The sequence below is a fragment of the Gymnoscopelus microlampas genome, assembly GCF_963454915.1.
Source record: "Gymnoscopelus microlampas genome assembly, chromosome: 3".
In the NCBI taxonomy this organism is placed as follows: Eukaryota; Metazoa; Chordata; class Actinopteri; order Myctophiformes; family Myctophidae; genus Gymnoscopelus; species Gymnoscopelus microlampas.
The window spans coordinates 55166649-55186573 of NC_139940.1; the positions used below are offsets into that span (position 1 = coordinate 55166649).

At 40.7% G+C, this 19925-nt stretch overlaps 1 protein-coding gene across 1 annotated transcript; it reads right to left on the minus strand.

Moving 5' to 3' along the window:
* Positions 1-3717: 3717 nt before the first annotated feature.
* Positions 3718-17803, minus strand: hs1bp3 (HCLS1 binding protein 3). Its single transcript, XM_084048062.1, has 8 exons — positions 17668-17803; positions 13529-13694; positions 12042-12249; positions 10786-11029; positions 7790-7917; positions 6669-6810; positions 5501-5720; positions 3718-5101 (listed from the first exon to the last, which is right to left on the minus strand). Exons 1-7 carry the CDS (start codon positions 17691-17693, stop codon positions 5507-5509), a joined length of 1128 nt encoding a protein of 375 aa, XP_083904188.1. The 5' UTR covers positions 17694-17803; the 3' UTR covers positions 3718-5101; positions 5501-5506.
* Between the last annotated feature and the right edge of the window lie 2122 nt (positions 17804-19925).

Genomic DNA, 19925 nt, shown 5'->3' on the forward strand with positions numbered 1-19925 from the left:
GTGAAGGCTCTGTTCCATTCTGGTCAGGGTGCTGATATTGTGCATGTTGGCTCACTAGAAACACTCCATTTTGGTTCCCAAATGGCCCCTTATGGTGGGTATGTAACTCTGAGAGAATGGAACCAAATGGACCCAAATGGGTCCATTTGGTTCCATTTGTACACTCTCAGTTATGGGGGTCCTTGAAAATAAGACAACCACTATGCCACACTAAATGGAACAGAGCCTTAATTAGTATCATTGGTAACACCTGTGAAGGAAGTAAGAAGAGGCCCAATTCATTCCCAATATGGCTGCTGTGCATAGAGCCTATTGCGCCCCCTCAACCTTTTTTTATTTCAAGGACCCCCAGTCTGATATGCATTAGGCCACAAAATCCTAAGTTTGAGAGTGTACAAATGGAACCAAATGCACCCATTTGTACAATTTCAGACTTAAAGACCTGTAACTCCTTAAGGACCCCTTGGGGGTCCCCAGATCCCACATTGAGAACCACTGCTGTAGACTCTTCTCATACTCCATGGGACTGTCAATGGAAATGCTTGTTTTCTAGTTTTACACTGAGAATGTTGACCTACGGCTTCTGTTCTTTAATACAGAGAAGTGTGGGGGAAAATAAATATACATATATATTTGTTTTGTCCGGTTATATAAGGTATATATTTTTTTTCCATTTGCGAAGTCTGTGAGTTGACACAATGAGAAGAAAATATATTTTACATACAGTTTTCAGTAGTTCTAAAATGGATGACACCGAAATGGCACATTCCATGGATAAAGGATAAATAAAAGACTATGTGAAACGAGTATATAGCATCTTTTTGTTCATACACTTATAATAAATCTATTTTAACCACTTAAAACCCTTCAGTTCTTAGTTCACCGAGGTCGGCTCTGTACTTGCTACTACACCAAATCTCTTCGCTGAAAATAGCAGAGGTACAAAAGCTTAAAGGACAACTTTGTTTTTTGACAACCAAGGTTTATGTTTTAGATTGTAATTAAAGTAAACTATTTTTTTGTACTGCTTTCTATAGTTTTAGCGATCTTTTTTACAGTGGGCGGGGGCATTCTGTCCGGTGGCTAAATATGTATTTTTTTACACAACCCGGCGTTTTCTTTATTATTATTTACAGTAGCTCTTCTAGCCCCCAATAACTCACATCTGGCCATCAAAGACCACAGGACTTTTTTAATTGTGTAAAAAAGGCATATTTAGACACCGGCCAGATAGCCCCCGCCCACTGTAAAGAAATATCGAAAATTGTTAAAACTATAGAAAGCAGTAAATGAAAAAAAATAACACTCATCTTTTATTTACTTTAATTACAAGCTACAATATAAACCTTGGTTCTAAAAAAAACAAAGTTGTCCTTTAAAGGAGTCTCAACGTGATGCCTTGGTAGTCACTGTTTGCATCAGTGTCTGATGAGAACAGAGAAGGCTATCGATTATTTTCTTAGCGATCATTCTATTGATTAATCGAGAAGCAAGTTTTTTAAAATGTATGAAATATCAACAAATCGTTTAGCCACTAGAACCCCATTTTATACTTTGAGAGCTTGTAGATCGGTTATTTGAACAATTTTTGAAACTTTTCACCTATACCTGTAATGCATGCCCAAAATGGGTACAGATTCTTTTATTAAATTGATTGTCGATAGTTTTTTTTCACTTAGTTTGATTAACTGTTGCACTCCTATGTCAGATAATAGTGTTATACTCAGGCCTGGAATTTCGTCATTTAAGGGGCACGTTCACTTGGCCTTTGGTGGTGTATTTGTCTGATAGTGGAGCAGATTGCTGAAACGATCTTTCACTTGGTGATACAAGCACCAAATTTGGCACACAAGTGCTTCAGAACCTACTCTCTCAGAAAAGTACGAGATCCACTTGAAAAAACAATATGGCCGCCATTTTTCAAGATGGCTGCCATTCGAAGTGGTTTTAAATGGTGTTTGAACTATATATTTTGATTGAATAATCCTATTTTGATGGTCTATACATCCAAATATATGTTTTTGAGTATGTGAAATCCAATTCTGCATTTACAAAATTTTAATTATTGGATATTATGATGATACAAATGCTGTGCTGTGCTGTGCTGTACTATACTGTACTGTGCTGTGCTGTACTGTACGGCACTGTATTATACTGTACTGCACTGTACGGCACTGTACTGTGCTTTACTGGACTGGACTGGACTGTATTATACTGGACTGTACTGTATTGGACTGTAGTACTGTACTGGACTGTACTGTATTATGCTGGACTGGACTGGACTGCACTTTGGTCATATGGAACCAAACCGTAACAGTTTGGTTCTTCTTTTAGTCCTCACATTTGCAGACACACAACTGTGTACACTTAAGCATGAAGTGGTAGCATTTGCATCGTCCTCGGGATTCAGTCTTTTAGACACATTTTGTCAACTGCTCACAAGTCTGAACAATAGGTGGAGGGATTGTCCAGACCTCTCCATCTTTTTGCCAGCCACAGTTGGCAGGGCTTTCAGTTTGCATTTTGCACACTGTTGCCTGACATGCAGTTTTCTTGCCTTTACCATGAAAAGCTGACACAACTGTCTTTCCACTGGCGTGGAAGGACAGCATGCCACTGGATTTCTCTGGGCCAACAATTACTACCATATCATGAATTGGCAATCACCTAATGGACTGACCCTGGCCAAATTATACCCACATAATTTCTAAGCCTGCACTGACTGCAACAACAAGAATATCTGTGTTGCATGCCTCAATCAACACAGACTTCATTTGTTGCTTGGCTGCATGGAGAGCATGTGTGAAGATGCTGGAGTCAGCTTCTTCGTGGTTGCAAGGACTTAAGCCTTCAAGGCTGATGAGTTTGTTTGTCTCCCGCGCTGGCACATCCTGTCAATTCAGGTGCGGCAATCTAACTACAATACTACAACAAACTAAACTTGTAGTTGAGATATATACAGGGGCTTATTAGCATTTGGGACATTAACGTATACTACAGTACAAACTACAATGAGTACACCACTACAACAGTTAGTAAACTACACCTACAGCTAGTACACTACAAGCCGACACTGAACCCCATGCTGAGTCTCACAGCAGTGATGTCACCAGTGTGCCCGGGTTGTGCTTTGACATCACTCTTATAAAAAATGACAAACCAATAGAGCTTGACCACAGCATTTCAATGAATGATCATGGATGTTTCCCTTCAACTTAATGCAATATCTGTGATCAGACAGCTTCCGAAAATGCTCATTTTGAGTCACGTAATAACCGCCATCTTGAAAACTGGCGGCCATATTGGAATTCAATTGACACTATTGAGTTCTTCCAGTCAGAATACATTCATTTTGATGTTTGGATCATTAATACATTTGTGTTCATTCAAGTTTTACTTCAAAAAACATTTATTTTGCATTTGATGAGGCGGCCATCTTGAAAACTGGCGGCCATCTTGGATTGTCAGCTGGATCTCGTACTTTTCTTAGATTGGACATCATTTGTGCCAATTTTGGTGCTTGTATCACCAAGTGAAAGATTCTGATGGAATATTGACTTAATATGCCCCACTATGAGGGCACAATGGCCAAATGCCAGGGCAGGAAGGCCATCAAATAAATAAATATATGTTCTGTGGCTTTCATGAATTGGCCATTAGGTTTTCTGGTAAGATTTAATTTAAACAATAAATAAACAATAATTTAATTGTTTAATACATTTATTTATTTTTCATCAAGAAATGCGCCAACAATAAAATGTGACTTAATTCATAATCAACGTCAGATAAGACAGTAAAAGATAACACTGATTTTCACATCTGTAGTGATCCTTGAATGCAATTAGTTTTTTTTAGTCTCTTCAATAATCTAAAGTGTGTATGTTTGTGGCATTGCTAAAGAGAATTGATCAACTAAAGTGCTCATTGTAAACGATACAAATATTCTTCATGGGACTCAAACAACCACAATGCACCAGTCCTCTCGCAGATGACCAATACTCAATCTAAGATAGTGATTCTCTCAACCTGTGGTGGGCCCGGAGGAAGTGGGCCACAAATGTTTAGCAAAACACTAAGATTGTATTCTATTGATAATATAACAATATAGAAACAAAATATGTAAAAAAGTTGTGGTATACATTTCTCTATATACTGTGTTAGTTCCACTGATCCAAGCCGGAACGCAATCGATTGATTGACCATTAAAGTAAACATGCTCTGAAAATGCATGAGGCCCACGTGGGCCGCCAACACTTTAAAGATTTTCAAGTGTGCCCTGATCCAGAAACGGTTGGGAACGACTGATCTAGGTAAGTTAACATCACGGCATTCATAGCGTGATCATCGTTTAACCCATTAAAACCAGGAAAGCGTCTGTCATGTTAGGTTTTTGCCTATTCAAAAATAGCAGAAGCTCACAGCACGTCACTTCGTGCAAGTGCTGCGAGTTTGTACATCTGCTAGTTTTGAACATTTAAAAAAAAAACTTTCTAACATGTGAGAACTACTTGATTTAGAAGGCATTTGTATAATCGGCCTCAGGTCTTAGCCCATTTAGACCTGAGGCCGATTTTAAAAACGCTGTCTAAATCCTGACCTAAGTTTTCAGAAAAACTTCTAATAGTAATACTTTAAATAATTCCCATTGCTCTATATGCATAGCAACATAAAAAAGGACACAGAAGCTTTACCGGTTTTATAAAGCTATAACAACAATAGGCTTTCCCGGTCCTAATGGGTTAACGCAGTGGTTCTCAACCTGTGGGTCGGGACTTTTAAGATCTTTTTAATACCTACAAAAAAAGACCATTACTGCATCAAAAGTAATCAACAAACGACTATAAAAACTGGTCAAACATCGGCCAAATTGTCAACTAATATAAGGAGGCAAACATTTTGAAAATAGCAGATCTATACGCTCACAACGCCTGCGTTGTGAGCTTATAGATCGGCTATTTTCACAATATGTATTGTGTCAAACTAAATGCCTACAATTCAAAGTGCTTATCAGGGTGGGGGGTCTCCAGATCAAATATTATTATTTTGGGGGGGTCGCTGCCTGAAAAAGGTTGAGAACCACTGGGTTAATGGGTCATAGGCTCTATTCACAGCAGCCATATTATGAAGACATTCACAGGTGTTACCAATGATACTAATGAAGGCTCTGTTCCATTCTGGTCAAACAGAGTCAGGGTGCTGATATTGCGCATGTTGGCTCACTGGAAACACTCTGTTACACCAGTGGGTCTACAGTTGGGGTCCAGGGACCCTCACAGGCTTCCAAATGGCCCCCTTACAGGTGTGTAACTCTGAGAGTGTACAAATGGAACCAAATGGACCCGTAAGGGTCCATTTGGTTCCATTTGTACACTCAGAGTTATGGGGGTCGTGGAAACCACTGTGCTAGACTAAATGGAACAGAGGCTTCATTAATTAGTATCTTTGGTAACACCTGTGAAGGAAGTGATAATATGGCTGCTGTGCATAGAGCCTGTACCACAGGGACTTAGAACAGATCGTCGTCATCATCAGCAGCCGGTTGGTTTTGTTCGATGTACTTGAAGATGTCCATCTGGTCCTTCAGCTGGTCCACCGCTACCGCTGGCTTCCCCACAGGGGCTGCAGAGGAGGCTTTTTTCTGTGCCGGTTTAGGGGGGAGGGCAGGCTTGTCCTTCGGCCGTTTGGTCAACTGAAGGAGCTTGGCAAAGTCGTCCTCAACCCTACAAAAAAGGTATAATGGGAAACAAACGCCATTTTGATTAGTTTGTTCTGGTTGTCATATGTGTATTTCAGGATTGACTGCAAACTGTAGTCAGTCCTGCAGTAATTGAATTAACCCTGCATTTTCTCAATCACTTAATATCCGATCTACAAGCTCACAAACACGTTGCAGATGTGTTTAACACAATGTTTCTTAATTACATTGTTAACTCATGATATCATCATGTAACTCATGATTTCATCATGTTATTAATTCATTTGGACTTGGTCGGTTATTCGTTATTGTAAGTATTTGAAGTGGTCAGACTAGCAGTCTCAATCTTCCACAAAATCCTAATGATCCCAGATATTTCACAAAGCAAAAGGTTAGGAGCGTCAATCTGCAATTTATTCAACTGGTTGGCTGTATGGTTACCAAAACACCGTAATAGGCTCTATTCACAGCAGCCATATTATGAAGACATTCACAGGTGTTACCAATGATACTAATGAAGTCTCTGTTCCATTCTGGTCGAACAGAGTCAGGGTGCTGATATTGTGCATGTTGGCTCACTGGAAACACTCTGCTACACCAGTGTGTCTACAGTTGGGGTCATGGGCTTCCAAATGGCCCCTTACAGGTGTGTAACTCTGAGAGTGTACAAATGGAACCAAACCAATTGGTTCCATTTGTACACTGAGTTATGGGGGTCGTGGAAACCACTGTGCTAGACTAAATGGAACAGAGCCTTCATTAGTATCATTGGTAACACCTGAGAAGGAAGGGATAATATGGCTGCTGTGCATAGAGCCTATTCTACATAAACACAGTGCTAGTGTGTGTGGGGGGGGGGGGGGGGGGCTCTTTTCACACCGTTTCAGATTTTTAGGACTTGGCCTAACAACATTTTTCAGTCGTGAGATCTTATTTTGCTTTAATCCTGTACTCAAAGTTGAACCGACTCTACCTGAAGAGTTCGTCCGTGTCGTCGTCCAGTCCCGAGCTAGCGGACATCCCAGGCTTCTCGTACGCTGTCGGCAGCAGCAAGGAGGAGTCTCCCAGGTTCACTGTCCCACCAAGATCTGGGTCCTCAAACAGCTTCACATCACCTGTTCAAAGACAGTGTTTAGCTCAAAAGAACCTAAAATGATGTGCTGACATAATGTGTTGTGGGTAAATCTCATCCTGCCGTACGTACACCATGAAAACCACTTTCAACCCGGCGTCCCTATTTAGGCATTTCATTAAGTAGCTAATCTCACAACGTGTCACAATGCGATGCGTTGTGAGCTTGTAGATCTGCTATTTTAACGATTATCATTTTTTAAAAACATGTCTGGATTTTTTTTTGCAAAATCCCCACATTTCAACACAGCAATCAATGCATTGATCTTAAAAAGAAAATGTACATTGTAATTTGTACTTTTGAATACTATTAAGCTCAGGCCAGAGTTCTGGGCTCTTTGCTGCAGTCCTTCCCCAGCTCTCTCTCCTTGTTTCCTGTCTCTCTATCACTGTAACTAATACATAATAATAATGTAAAAATGGCAAAAAGATTTATCCGTAAAACATTTTCTTTGTTACTGTTGAACTTAAGGGAGAAAACGCACCAAGCAAAGGCAAGTTGTTTCTGTTCGAGTTTCATGCAGTAACTCCTCTTAACCAGTAGGTGTCCTACCTGACCACAGGATCTCAATGTCTCAATAGAGCAGCTAGACCAAATACATAATTGTACTAACATGCTTTACCATGAAGATTATAATAATAATAATAATAATAATAATAATAATAATAATAGTTTCATTAATTAAAAAGAGTTATGGATTGCAACTTTAATTTAATCATTTAGTCATTTAGAGGTTAGTTATAGGTGTTAGGGTTAAGAGTTTTCCCTTGTGTATACTTAGTTGTGCGGCGATGTCACACTAAAAAAGAGCCGATCTACAAGCTCACAATGTGTCGCAGCGCAACACGCTGTGAGCTTGTACATTTTCCAGCTATTTTCAATGCTGTCCTAAAATGTAGATGTCCTCCCAAGTATAGTAAAACAAACGTGTGTGTGTGTGGGGGGGTCAATGTTTCACTCACCGTCCTTGGTTGTAAATGTAAATAAGTCTGTATCTGCTGTGTCATCGTCAGTGAACAGCGACACTTTCTTTGCAGGTTGAGGTTTAGGTTTGGGCTGAACAGGAGGCTTCTGAACAGGCTTCTTGCTCCTGGTTGGAAGAGTGACACACCATGATGAGGCAGTGCACTAACTTAAAGGGATATTTCACTTTAAAAAAAACTTTTGGTCATTTTATGGTCTACTCAGGCTTTAGTGAGCCCTCCAGACCGTTTTTAAGTTGCTTTATTCAGTATTTAGATATTTGATATTCATTTTACCAGCCACGCCCCCTTCCTATACAAACCCATTATAACTTAAAACTCAATTTTTAACCTGTTTAACCATCAAAAACACCCGTCCTTGGTTCTGGTGACTCACCCTGCCCTCCTAATGCGTGAGGGGGCCGTGTTTTTTTTATTACTTTTTTCATTTATTTTTAATATATATTTTTTGTATTTAATTTTTTCATTTTCCAAAAAAATATATTAAAAATAAATGAAAAAAGTAATCAAAAAAACACGGCCCCCTCACGCATTAGGAGGGCAGGGTGAGTCACCAGAACCAAGGACGGGTGTTTTTGATGGTTAAACAGGTTAAAAATTGAGTTTTAAGTTATAATGGGTTTGTATAGGAAGGGGGCGTGGCTGGTAAAATGAATATCAAATATCTAAATACTGAATAAAGCAACTTAAAAACGGTCTGGAGGGCTCACTAAAGCCTGAGTAGACCATAAAATGACCAAAAGTTTTTTTGAAAGTGAAATATCCCTTTAAGTAAGCAATATACAGACAGTTTTTCACACTCAAAGCTGCACTATGTAACTTTCCTGTTCTACCCCGGATTTTAATCTGGGTCTCCTGCGTAAGTGCTGAACTTTTTTTTTTTTTTACCACTGAACAAATAGAGCCTACCTGCTTGCTCTGGGGAGAAATAGATTTTTTGACCGTTAAGTAAATATTTGTGTCAAATCAGAAACAGGATTGTGTCAAAGGTCATGTCCAACCTAGACACAGGATCTAAATGTCTCAAAAGCAGAGCAGGGAGACCAAACACAACCACCCCAATTGTATAAGTTATATTATATTAACATACTCTACCATACAGATTGGACAAAATACAAATGTATTTTTTAACATAATAGAGCTTTAAGCCCTATATTATAGTTCATCGGACGATGGTGTCGCCCAAAAATGGCAAAACATTGCAGATCTACAAGCTCGCAAGGAGCTTGTATCCTTGACCCCCTTGAGAGCTGAAACGTTTTTTAAAAAGTTGAAAATGTTCGCTAGGGCTGGGCAATTAACGGTATGTTAGGGGCTGGTAGGGGTTAAGTGTCTTTCTCAGGAACACTCTGATATACATAGACCAGGACCGGGAGGTGAACCAGTGACCTTCTGATTACCAGAGCCACTCTACCCACTAAGCCACTGCTTTCTCATTTGTGAGTGGTGCTAGCCACTCCTACACTTGACCGTGTGTGTGTCCGTCCGTCCGTTTGAGCACGGCCTCAACAGCTGCAGCTGATTGCAACACAAGGATGCAACCAGTTACACTAATTCAAAGGCACCACTCTCTTCACACTGGGTGTGATTTTTTTCCAGCAAATCGATTTTCTGAAACATTTGGAAACAACTTTAAATATTGTGGGAAAAAAATGAATAATTTGGAAAGAAAATGTGCACCAATCTTCTCTTATCTCATAGGGCACGGGTCTTCAACCTTTTCAGGCCAAGGACCCCCTAGCTGAGAGAGAGAGATGAAGCAGGGACCCCATCTATATTGTATAAAATTGCGTTTCAGATTAAACTTTTTTTTTGGTTTACTTGGTCTTCTCTTTTTTCCCCTCTACACCTATACCTCTTTGCTGAAAATAGCCGATCTACAAGTTCACAAGCTTGTAGATCGGCTATTTTTGGCTAAAGTTCTCCTCAGAAAAAGGGATGCTATAGGGCTCAAGTGGTTAAGGTAAAAAAAAATATCACACAAAGATTTGGCGGACCCCCTGTAGTAACTCTGAGGACCCCCTAGGGCAGTGGTTCTCAAACTTTTTCATGTCAAGGACCCCCAAATTGACACTTATTAGCCCGCGGACCCCCATTTCAAAAGATATGCCAGGGACCCCCATAAGAGAAGATTTTTTACGGCTCTAGCAGTGATTCTCAACCATTTTCTATCCATTGATTGATTCTCAACCATTTCTATCACTTGGACCGCAATTTATATTGTAAAATCTATGTCAATGTAACTCTGAGAGTGTACAAATGGAACCAAATGGACCCGTTAGGGCCACATCGTGGCTACGAGTAGTGCGACCTGTTTCTTCATCTCAAATATGGGGGTCCTTAAAGGTAGGGTAAGTGATATTTTGTGGTTAAAAAATGTTTTAAATCTTTTAAAGGTTAAAGCTCTATATTCTGATAGTAAGCATTGCTATAGAGTGTTAGTTCAGTAACAGGGGTCTCCTTGTCTCTCCAGCTCTTTAATTAACAGAAAATACATTTTCAGGTAGGTGGCCAAATTTCAGCCAATCAGGAGAAAGTATCATCAAATACGGTATATAATGTTCCAGTTCCAATTGTGTCTGCTCATTTCGTTCCAATTTAACTTGCTTATCCTTTATCCTGTGTGAGTTCTCTCCTGATTGGATCAAATTGGTATCCTGGCCTTGAACATGCATTTATTATTTTCCAAAAAGCTGGAGAGATGGGGAGACTCCTGTAAGTCACTGAACAAACACTCTATAGCAATGAATACTATCAGAATACAGCGTTATTTAACACTTATTTTTACAAGAAAATATCACTTACCCTACCTTTAACATAAAAATGTTTGAGAGCTCACAGTGGGTCACAAAGTGATGCACTGTGAGCTTGTACATCTGCTATTTTTGAGAACCTAAATCCTACGAGTTTTCTGAAAAATGTATGTTTTATTTATATATATATATATGGCGCTAAAATCAATGGGATTTTGTCACTTTTTTTTCTTGGTGTTTCCTAGCGGTCCCAGATAGGCCTCGTCGTCATCATCGTCCTCCTCCTCCTCATCATCTTCCTCCTTGTGTTCCGTCTCACAAACCGCCCTCCTCGGTTGGGGAGCCGCGTCTTTCCTTGAGCCAGCCTCAGCATCGCCCTGGAAGAAGTTGACTTCTTCTTCTTCTTCTGGCTCCTCTCCCAGGAGGACGTTCCTGCTTCTGATGTCTTCTTCAGTGGACTTAGCACCTGCAGTCAGGGATGGGAGGATAATATAGTATAATATTTTAACTTTTATCGCAATGATTAATCAGAATCGGATCGTGAATTGCAAATAGTTTGGCCTGGATAATCATGCCACGATCTTTTCATATTGCCCCCATGCCTAATAGGCTCTATATGCACAGCAGCCATATTGTAAGACATTCACAGGTGTTACTAATGAAGGCTCTGTTCCATTCTGGTCAGGGTGCTGATATTGTGTATGTTGGCTCACTGGAAACACTCCCAAATGGCCCTTTACGGGTGTGTAACTCTGAGAGTGTAAAAGTGTGTTTTGAAGAAAATTCGAAATGGCGGAAAAATTATCCTGACACAAAGCAAAGTACAAGCGCATGATTCCCGGTGAAGCCAGTCATTTTGGAATGGAACCAAATGGACCTGTAAGGGTCCATTTGGTTCTATTTGTACACTCAGAGTTATGGGGGTCGTGGGAATCTGAAATTCAAAAATCTGAGAACTACTGTGCTACACTAACATTACATGTTACTACATTAGTATCACTGGTAACACCTGTGAAGGAAGCGATAATATAGCTGCTGTGCATAGAGCCTATTATACAACACATAACGTATAACTCAATATAGAGTTTATCTTTGCTGTCGAGAAGAAAATATCTTTGCTGTCGAGACTTTCCGGAAAAGGGAAAAGGGTTCCAATGGATCCAATGTAGTCATTATTTAGTCAGCTCTTAGCTCTTGATAATACTTTTCATTGGTTAAATATTTATAAAAACACACACTTTCAAAATATTCCAAAAGTAGCAAAACATAGCCAATATACAACCACAAAAAAACGTTTGTCTCGATGCGACACTTTGTGAGCTTGTAGACTATTTTTTGCTACTTTTGCGTGACACCGTTGTACGACGAAGTAAGGCATTGATTTACAAAAAACAATTTTGTAATAAAAAGAAAGTTGAAATATGGACATACAGGGTTTCTGCACGACAATACAATATCAGAGAGGTGTGATGTCTTGCCTAAGAACTCCAGGACCACTGAGCAAGCAGCGAGCGTGGGGTGGCTGGCGATGAACCGGAGCAGCTCATCGAAGGACGCTCGGCGCTCTCGGATGTCCGACTCGCCCACAAACAGAGCCTTGCGTGGCATGGCTGGCATCGGGATGTGGGGGTACTGGGCCACCAGCCTGGAGTGAACCTCGTCTATTTCACTGTAGCTCTTTGAAACCTTAAAAAAAAAAGGCAATATAGTATTAGTGGCAATAATTAGCATTGACATTCGAGGCACCACAACATTTCATCAATTTGCCCTCAAACTCTAAACGTTGTCCTTTAGAATTAAGGTGTGATTTACACTTTAAAAGCATTAATCTCAATTCGCGAGCTAATACATAGGTAGCTGCAGATTAAACACGTAAGCCATATTGTATAGTTCACTGAATCGCCGTACAACAGTATCGCACAACAATATCAAAAACGGCCGATCTGCTGATGTTTTTGAAACATTTTGACCCCCCCACCTTTGTAATATTTTTCTTTGAAAATGTTAGCCTACATTGACATGGCATGAATAGGGATGCCAGGTTTAAATTATTTAGCCGATTTAACCCTGTATTGTATTCTCTGGGGAACATTCGTCAGAAATAGCCGGCTTATACGATTGTAAATCGTCTATTTCTGGTGACGAGATTTGGTGTAGAAGGATAGACCAGGTACAGAACAACTCAGGTCCGTTTTTAGCGGCGCTAGTATAGAGCGGATCCTGCTCTATACCTGACTTTGTCCGTCAACGTTCTGATTGGTCAGGTCCGTCAACGTTCTGATTGGTCAGGTCCGTCAACGTTCTGATTGGTCAGGTCCGTCAACGTTCTGATTGGTCAGGTGCGTCAACAAAGTGATTGGTCAAGCTTCACATGACACGTTATAAACACATTTCGATGACAAAATGTATCAAAGGCGCCACTACCTTCACACAGGGTGTGATTTTTACTAAGTATAGAGCAGGGGTCTTCAACAGGCGGTCCGGAACCCCTAGGGGGTCCTCAGAGTTACTGCAGGGGACCGCCAAATCTTAGTTTGAAAGGATATTTTTTACATTAAGCACTTGAACCCTAGTTCAAGTACCCTAGTTCACCCTATTGGTGAACTTCAGCCATAAATAGCAGATCTACAAGCTCACAACGCCTCCAAGCTTGTAGATCAGCTATTTGCTATGGTGTAGGGGGGAAAAAGAGCAGATAAAGTACAGAGTGAAAGGCTAAGTTTGCCAAGTATTGATGGTTTTAAATGTCTGAAAATACACAATAACATGAATCCAACAATCACTGATGACAGTGCTGTCAAACAAGTCTATCTATGAAGCTATCTATGAAATATACGAAAAAGTTTAATCTGCAACACAATTTTATGTAATGTGGGGGGGGGGGGGGGGGGGTCACAGGCCTGAAAAGGTTGAGAACCATTGAGCTAAGGGGTCCTTGGGCGTCGTGTTTTGAGGTTCCCTTTACCACCAGCTGCACCGTGTCTCCTGGTTTATGTCTCGGGGACTTGAAGGCTGCCAGTCTGGTCACCACGATGATCTGGTACTCCACATGGCCCGTCATCATGGCACCTCGCACCTCTTGGTAGAGGGGCACCTGCAGGTCCACGCCTGTGGCCTCATTCTGCAGCGGCCTGCGGGGCATTTAATCACTTACTACCACCAAAATATTGGATCTACTATTTTCACTATTTTGGGGGGTAAAAAAGTGGTCACTAAGCTTGTGAGGGCCAAATGTCCCCTCAAGAAGTGTAAATTGAGAAACATTGCGAGGACACATCTCCTGGTTCTCAAAAGAGAAGTGTGTGTGTGTGTGTGTGTGTGTGTGTGTGTGTGTGTGTGTGTGTGTGTGTGTGTGTGTGTGTGTGTGTGTGTGTGTGTGTGTGTGTGTGTGTGTGTGTGTGTGTGCGTGCGTGCGTGCGTGCGTGCGTGCGTGCGTGCGTGCGTGCGTGCGTGCGTGCGTGCGTGCGTGCGTGCGTGCGTGCGTGCGTGCGTGTTGATTGATGTACTTTATTTAGTAAGACATGAGAACAGTACAAGACAGTACATAACAGTACATGGAAGTACACATTCACAATACAAGGTATGTATGTATGTATGTATGTATGTGTATATATATATGTATGTATGTGTATATATATGTATGTATGTATGTGTATATATATATATATATATATATATATATATATATATATATATATATATATATATATATATGTTTACAATTAAGAAAGGATTCAGGTTAGGGTTAATATTAGACATTTAGAGGTTAGGTTTAGTGGTTGGGGTTAGTTATTATACCTGCTTTATATTTAGTTGCACACCGATGTAACACACCGTAAATAGAGGATTTGGTACTACAAGCTTGAGCTTGTAGATCTGTTATTTACACATCATTTTCATCAAACCATTCGGTGACCCCCCGTGCCCTGTGGATGGGAGCATTGTCATCCTGGAAGAGATATAGCCTTCTGGCATGGCCAGACTAATATCAGGAATCTCTGTGTGGAACCTGCATTTCCGAGGGGCAAATTCCAAAAATGCCTCTGGTGATAAACTCGCCCTATATTTGCATACTGGGCCCTGATTGGTCCCTCACAACTTCGGAGGGAGAGAAATACAATCTCTATTGAGAGGGGCAAGACCTAATCTGCCACGGGCATTTTTTTTGCAATGGCAGATTTGTCTGGAGCCAGGCTAGAAGAGATACTCCTGTCCTGTCAGGATAGAGATTATTTGAAGTGACCATTCCCTCTTTTCTTGAGGGGGTTCCAAATGGCCCCTATATTACAGGTGACCTGCAACTCCGAGTATAAATGGAACCAAATGGACCCAAGAAGGGTCCGATTTTTACAGCTCTAAGGGGACAAATTTGAATGCCACCAAGAATACCTCTACGAAAATGCATCAAGTCAGTTATATGTTAGTGTTTTGCAATGTATGGAACATCAGCCATTCTAGTGAATGTATACAATGGGTGGAATATCAGCCAGTAGGGCTATATAGTATATAGTAGTGCCTGTTGTGTCTGTCTTTAAGTGGCAAACCCAATAGATCAGAAGCTACAGAGATCCTATCCCAGTATGACATATCTACAGACGTGGTCACAATCTCAAAATAGTCACTGAAATTCCGCCTGTAAAGCCTGTACTTCTCCAAACATGTACAAATGCATATATTGATTGATTGATGTACTTTATTTAGTAAGACATGAGAACAGTACATGGCAGTACATAACAGTACATGGAAGTACAAATTCGCAATACAAGGTCTACTAAACTGGATAGCTCAGTTAAGCACGTAGCTTGTTTAAGATGAGATCCCCATGCACACAAATCATGTTGACATATAAGAGACAGACAGATATACACACTACTATACAGAATGTCATACAATCAGTTTACAGGTTACTGGTATGAAGTATGAAGGGTGAAAAATATGTACAAAAAAGAAAGAGAGGGGGGGGGGGGTAGGTTAGGTTAGGACATGGGGTAGGTTAGGACTTGGACAGGGGCCATTTTTGAATTGCAGCCTCCTGAAGGTGTATCTTTAGGGCATTTTTGAAAGTAAGTAGGGTTTTACACTCCTTTACTCCTTTTGGTAGGGCATTCCACATTTTAGATGAATAGCATGAGAAAGAGTTCATTCCCTTTGTTGTGCCAAATCTGGGTTGAACATGGTTTGTGGAGCTGCCTCTGGTGTTATGATCATGGACTTGATTAACATTTTGGAAGTATTTTGACAAATACAGGGGGATCCCAATGTTGTGGTGTATCTTAAAGACCAGGCCCATAGCAAGTTGCTGTACTCTGTCCTCAACCCTAAGCCATCCAAGCCTAGCAAAATGGGCATGGGTTAGATGGGCTTTGTAATTGAGGCCAAGAAGTAGCCTTACAAGTTTGTTTTGGGATGTTTGGAGCCTTGTTTTTAGGGCCTTGGAGGTGTTGTGATACCACGAGGTGCATGCATAATCATAATGACCTTGTATGAGGGCCCCTACAAGAATCTTCAGAGTATTCTTACTGACTTTACGAACAAGCCTCCACATCCTCCGTGTTATTTTGTGGACCTTTTTGATCGTCTTTTCAGCGTTTTTGTCACCTGAGAGGTTTGCCTCCAAGATGGAACCCAGGTAGGTAATTTCCTCCTTTCTTGTGATAACATTTTCACCCACTTTGATCGTGAAACTCTCAGCCTTTCTAAGGTATATTAAGTGTTGACCAGGTAGCCACGGATATTAACTCGCCACTCGGAACATGTGTGCACTGTATTAGTCCGTATTTGAATAAATAATGAATAATGTGTTTAAATCCCGTCTGTATCTGAACGCCGTTGTAGTTCCCTGTTTATATCAAGTGTAATACCGGCCTTCACCTGATGCGCCCCGGCACTACACCCGTTGAGGAATGCAGGGAACTTCCGACACAGACTGGATTAAAGCACAGCTTTATTGGAAAAACACGGACTAATACAATTTTACACATTCCGAATGGCCAGTCAACATCCGTGGTTACAGGGTTAGCACTTTATATTTTTCATTTGTATACGTTTGGAGAAGTACTGGGCTTTAGAGGACTATTTCCCATGACTATTTGGGGATTGTGACCAAGACTGTCACAGATGTCGCAAATGTGAGACTCAAAAAGAACTCTATGGCAGTCTTGAGCCAATTGGCTAGATCAACGCAAAACTAGGAGTCCCTGATGCAGCTTGCTGGCTTGACTAGGTTAGTGTGTCAAAGTGCCTTCTTTTGTGGAGTGTGCAGTAAGTAGCTGCCTTAGCCATGGTTCACATGACGCTCGTCTGTCACAAGCGTCATGGAACAACTTGTTCCTGGTTTTCTATTGTTTTACATTCACAACTGCTACATCTTCATAAACGTTCAGATTTAAAATATAAAGTGCTGACCCCCGAGCCACGGATGTAACAAGTTGAGCCGCAAAAGGTCTAAGTACCTGTGTATTCCTATATTCCTATAATTCCTATATTAAATACATTTTCTCCGTATTTTCTCCCATGCTTCCAAGAATGCGCCATTACTGGTTGGGAAGTGTATCGCACTCTGATACATTACAACAAAAATAAAATAAAAAATAGAAAATGGCCGTCAATCGGATTAAAAAGCTTTTTATTGAACAATACGGGAGATACGGGTACGTATCGCGGTCCGGCTCAACTTGTTACATCCGTGGCTCGGGGGTCAGCACTTCATATTTCAAATGTGAACGTTTATGTACATGTGAGTTGTAAATGTAAGAAAATCGAAAACCAGGAACAAGTGGGTCCATGACTGTCATGGTATGAGGGCTACAGTAGCCTGTGCACAATGCACTTCGAAAGACGTGTCGAAAAGACGTGCCATGCATGTTTTCCCTTTTAATGTACTATTTGGGACCGACGCACATCTTCCAACATGGACTTTACCACGCAAGCTGAACAAAAAACTGTATGATCTGTGTTGAAAACCGTTTGTAAACGTTTTCTCTAAGGGTTTTTACTGCAACACACCAAAAGCCTCGATCGGAGCGCTGATCTTTCCGAACAAAATATGAAAGTGATCTTAAAAGTTGCAACAAAGTTGCTTCAGTTTGTTGTGGTGACTCCTACCTGTTTGTTACCAGGCCGTCTGGCATGACGTCCACTGTCTGACTGGTGCAGCTGGTTCTTGTTTATTTAATATCCAATGTGCTTCTGCTTTTAGATCACGTTACAGTCATGATACAGTACGATCACGAGATAAACACGACAGAAGAAAACGGTCATCAAAAAAAAAAAGAAAAAAACACTTGGTTTAGTCTCAGTCTCAGGCTCCGCCCACAGTGTTTAGCCACCAAGCGTCTAGCCTCGGAAACCCAGCCATTTTTTTTACCAAGCGTCAAACTCGACCTACTTTTATTCTGTGGTGGGGGAAAAAAGTACTCACATTTTTTACAACAGATCTGTTGTGTGACTTGTGTTGTTTTAATCATCTCAGCTCAATGGTCCTCAAACTTAAAATGTGGGCATTAGAAAAGAGAGGGCACCTCCAGGAAGAGTGGGCACCTAAACGGGAATACTCTGAAGTCTTAGGATTGTGTGTCTGTCATGCATTTCTGTGATAAAAGGCTATTTTTATTTACTTATTTCTGTTTTTCAACGTTCAGGTATTTGACCATTCATTATTTTTTAACAGTACTATTTTCAGTATTTCGCCAAAATTAAACTCTTGTACTTCTCTGACCTCAGTACTATTTTGGCAAATAAACACTTATATTGTACTTTTGAATACGAGTCATTTCGCCCTTTCCGCACTTCGCCCAAAAAGTCGGACATTTCGCCCGGACACTTCGCCCCAAAAATGCGGACATTTCGCCCGGACATTTCGCCCATTTTTGCGGACATTTCGCCCGGACATTTCGCCCATAGATAGTGAAGCTAGCTGACTAACAGTACAACATCCACTTAATACAATGAGTAAAAAGTTAAATGGAAAAGCACAGTTTAAAAAAAAAAAAGCTAAGTCCCAAATGTACCTTATGGTGATATTGACTCACTTAGTAGAGATCAATGAATGAGAGAGAATGTGATGCGTTTTGCTATTATATTATATTGTATTGTATTATATATATATATTTCCACATATATTCATTTTCTCGAAAATAGCAGATCTACAAGATCACAACACCTACCAATATACAGGCTTTAGCACTCATGTGGCCTCTTTTGGGGCTAGTTTTCATATACCTTGTTTAGTTGCTTATTTCTCTTGCAAAATCTAGCAACATTAATCATTAGTTCTCACTGCTGATAATCACATTGAATTATATAGGTGCACACAAACATATGCACCTAAGAATGCGTTCTTGACGAAGTGAGTTTATAGTTTATGTCTTTATAGTGCAATATTAGTTAATGTGGTAACAGTTCATTGTATCAGAATTGATCTGTGTGTGTGTGTGTGTGTGTGTGTGTGTGTGTGTGTGTGTGTGTGTGTGTGTGTGTGTGTGTGTGTGTGTGTGTGTGTGTGTGTGTGTGTGTGTGTGTGTGTGTGTGTGTGGGAGCAGGCTATGTAGGGCTCAGCTAATACATGAGTTTATGGCTCACTGTAGTGATGTGCTATGTGCTGTATCCTAGTTTGCATATGCCATTGTCACAGTTTTGTATACTTATGTTATGATTCCTGTTATTCCAGATACCATTCATCAGTGGGTATGTTTGTAGGCTACCTGCCAACTACCATTCTACATAAAACCCATAAACTGCCATCAAGTGTGATCTTTGAATACATGCTCTATGACCTGTGGTGGACATAGCCTCAACCCCTATAACCATACAGTCCTCTCTTAAAAAACTACAATTTTTCACATGTATTATATTGTATTATATTATACATTAACACTGTTTTGAACACCGTACTTTTGACCTCATTGTTGTGTTGTGTTTGGGGGTTTGAAGAACAGTGGGTAGCACAAAAATGGATCTCTTATTACCCTTTGTAAATATTTCTTTCCAGCAACAACAACAACAACAACAACAACAACAACAACAACAACAAAGTTGCATGCTATGTTAGGATTGGCCTACAGTGGAGTGGACTACTGAGTGAGTGACAACCAGTGCATGCCCACTCCTCCTAGTGCCCAGATTTCTCCAGTGTCCACCTTTCCTGTAGTCTGTCTGTCTGTCTGTCTGTCTGTCTGTCTGTCTGTCTCTCTCGCTCTCTCTCGTGACAGTTACACACCTCCTCCACCAGGGGGTGAAATGCATTAAGGAACAGTGTCTGAATCCTTTTATTGCCCATGCTTGGACAGCGTTGTTGACCCGGAAGTAAGCGAGTGTAGTCGCTACGTTTTCCACGGTGCTGCTGAGCAACAAAGAGGAAAGAG

What these genes read in the sequence shown, in the direction of transcription:
- hs1bp3 (XM_084048062.1), bottom strand. Translation starts at nt 17,693, where the DNA reads ATGCCAGACGGCCTGGTAACAAACAG. An exon ending in GAGACACGGTGCAGCTGGTG is followed by an intron (nt 12,250 to 13,528) that starts GTAAAGGGAACC and finishes TTTTTTTTTAAG; the next exon opens with GTTTCAAAGAGCTACAGTGA. An exon ending in AGTGGTCCTGGAGTTCTTAG is followed by an intron (nt 11,030 to 12,041) that starts GCAAGACATCAC and finishes CCCTGACTGCAG; the next exon opens with GTGCTAAGTCCACTGAAGAA.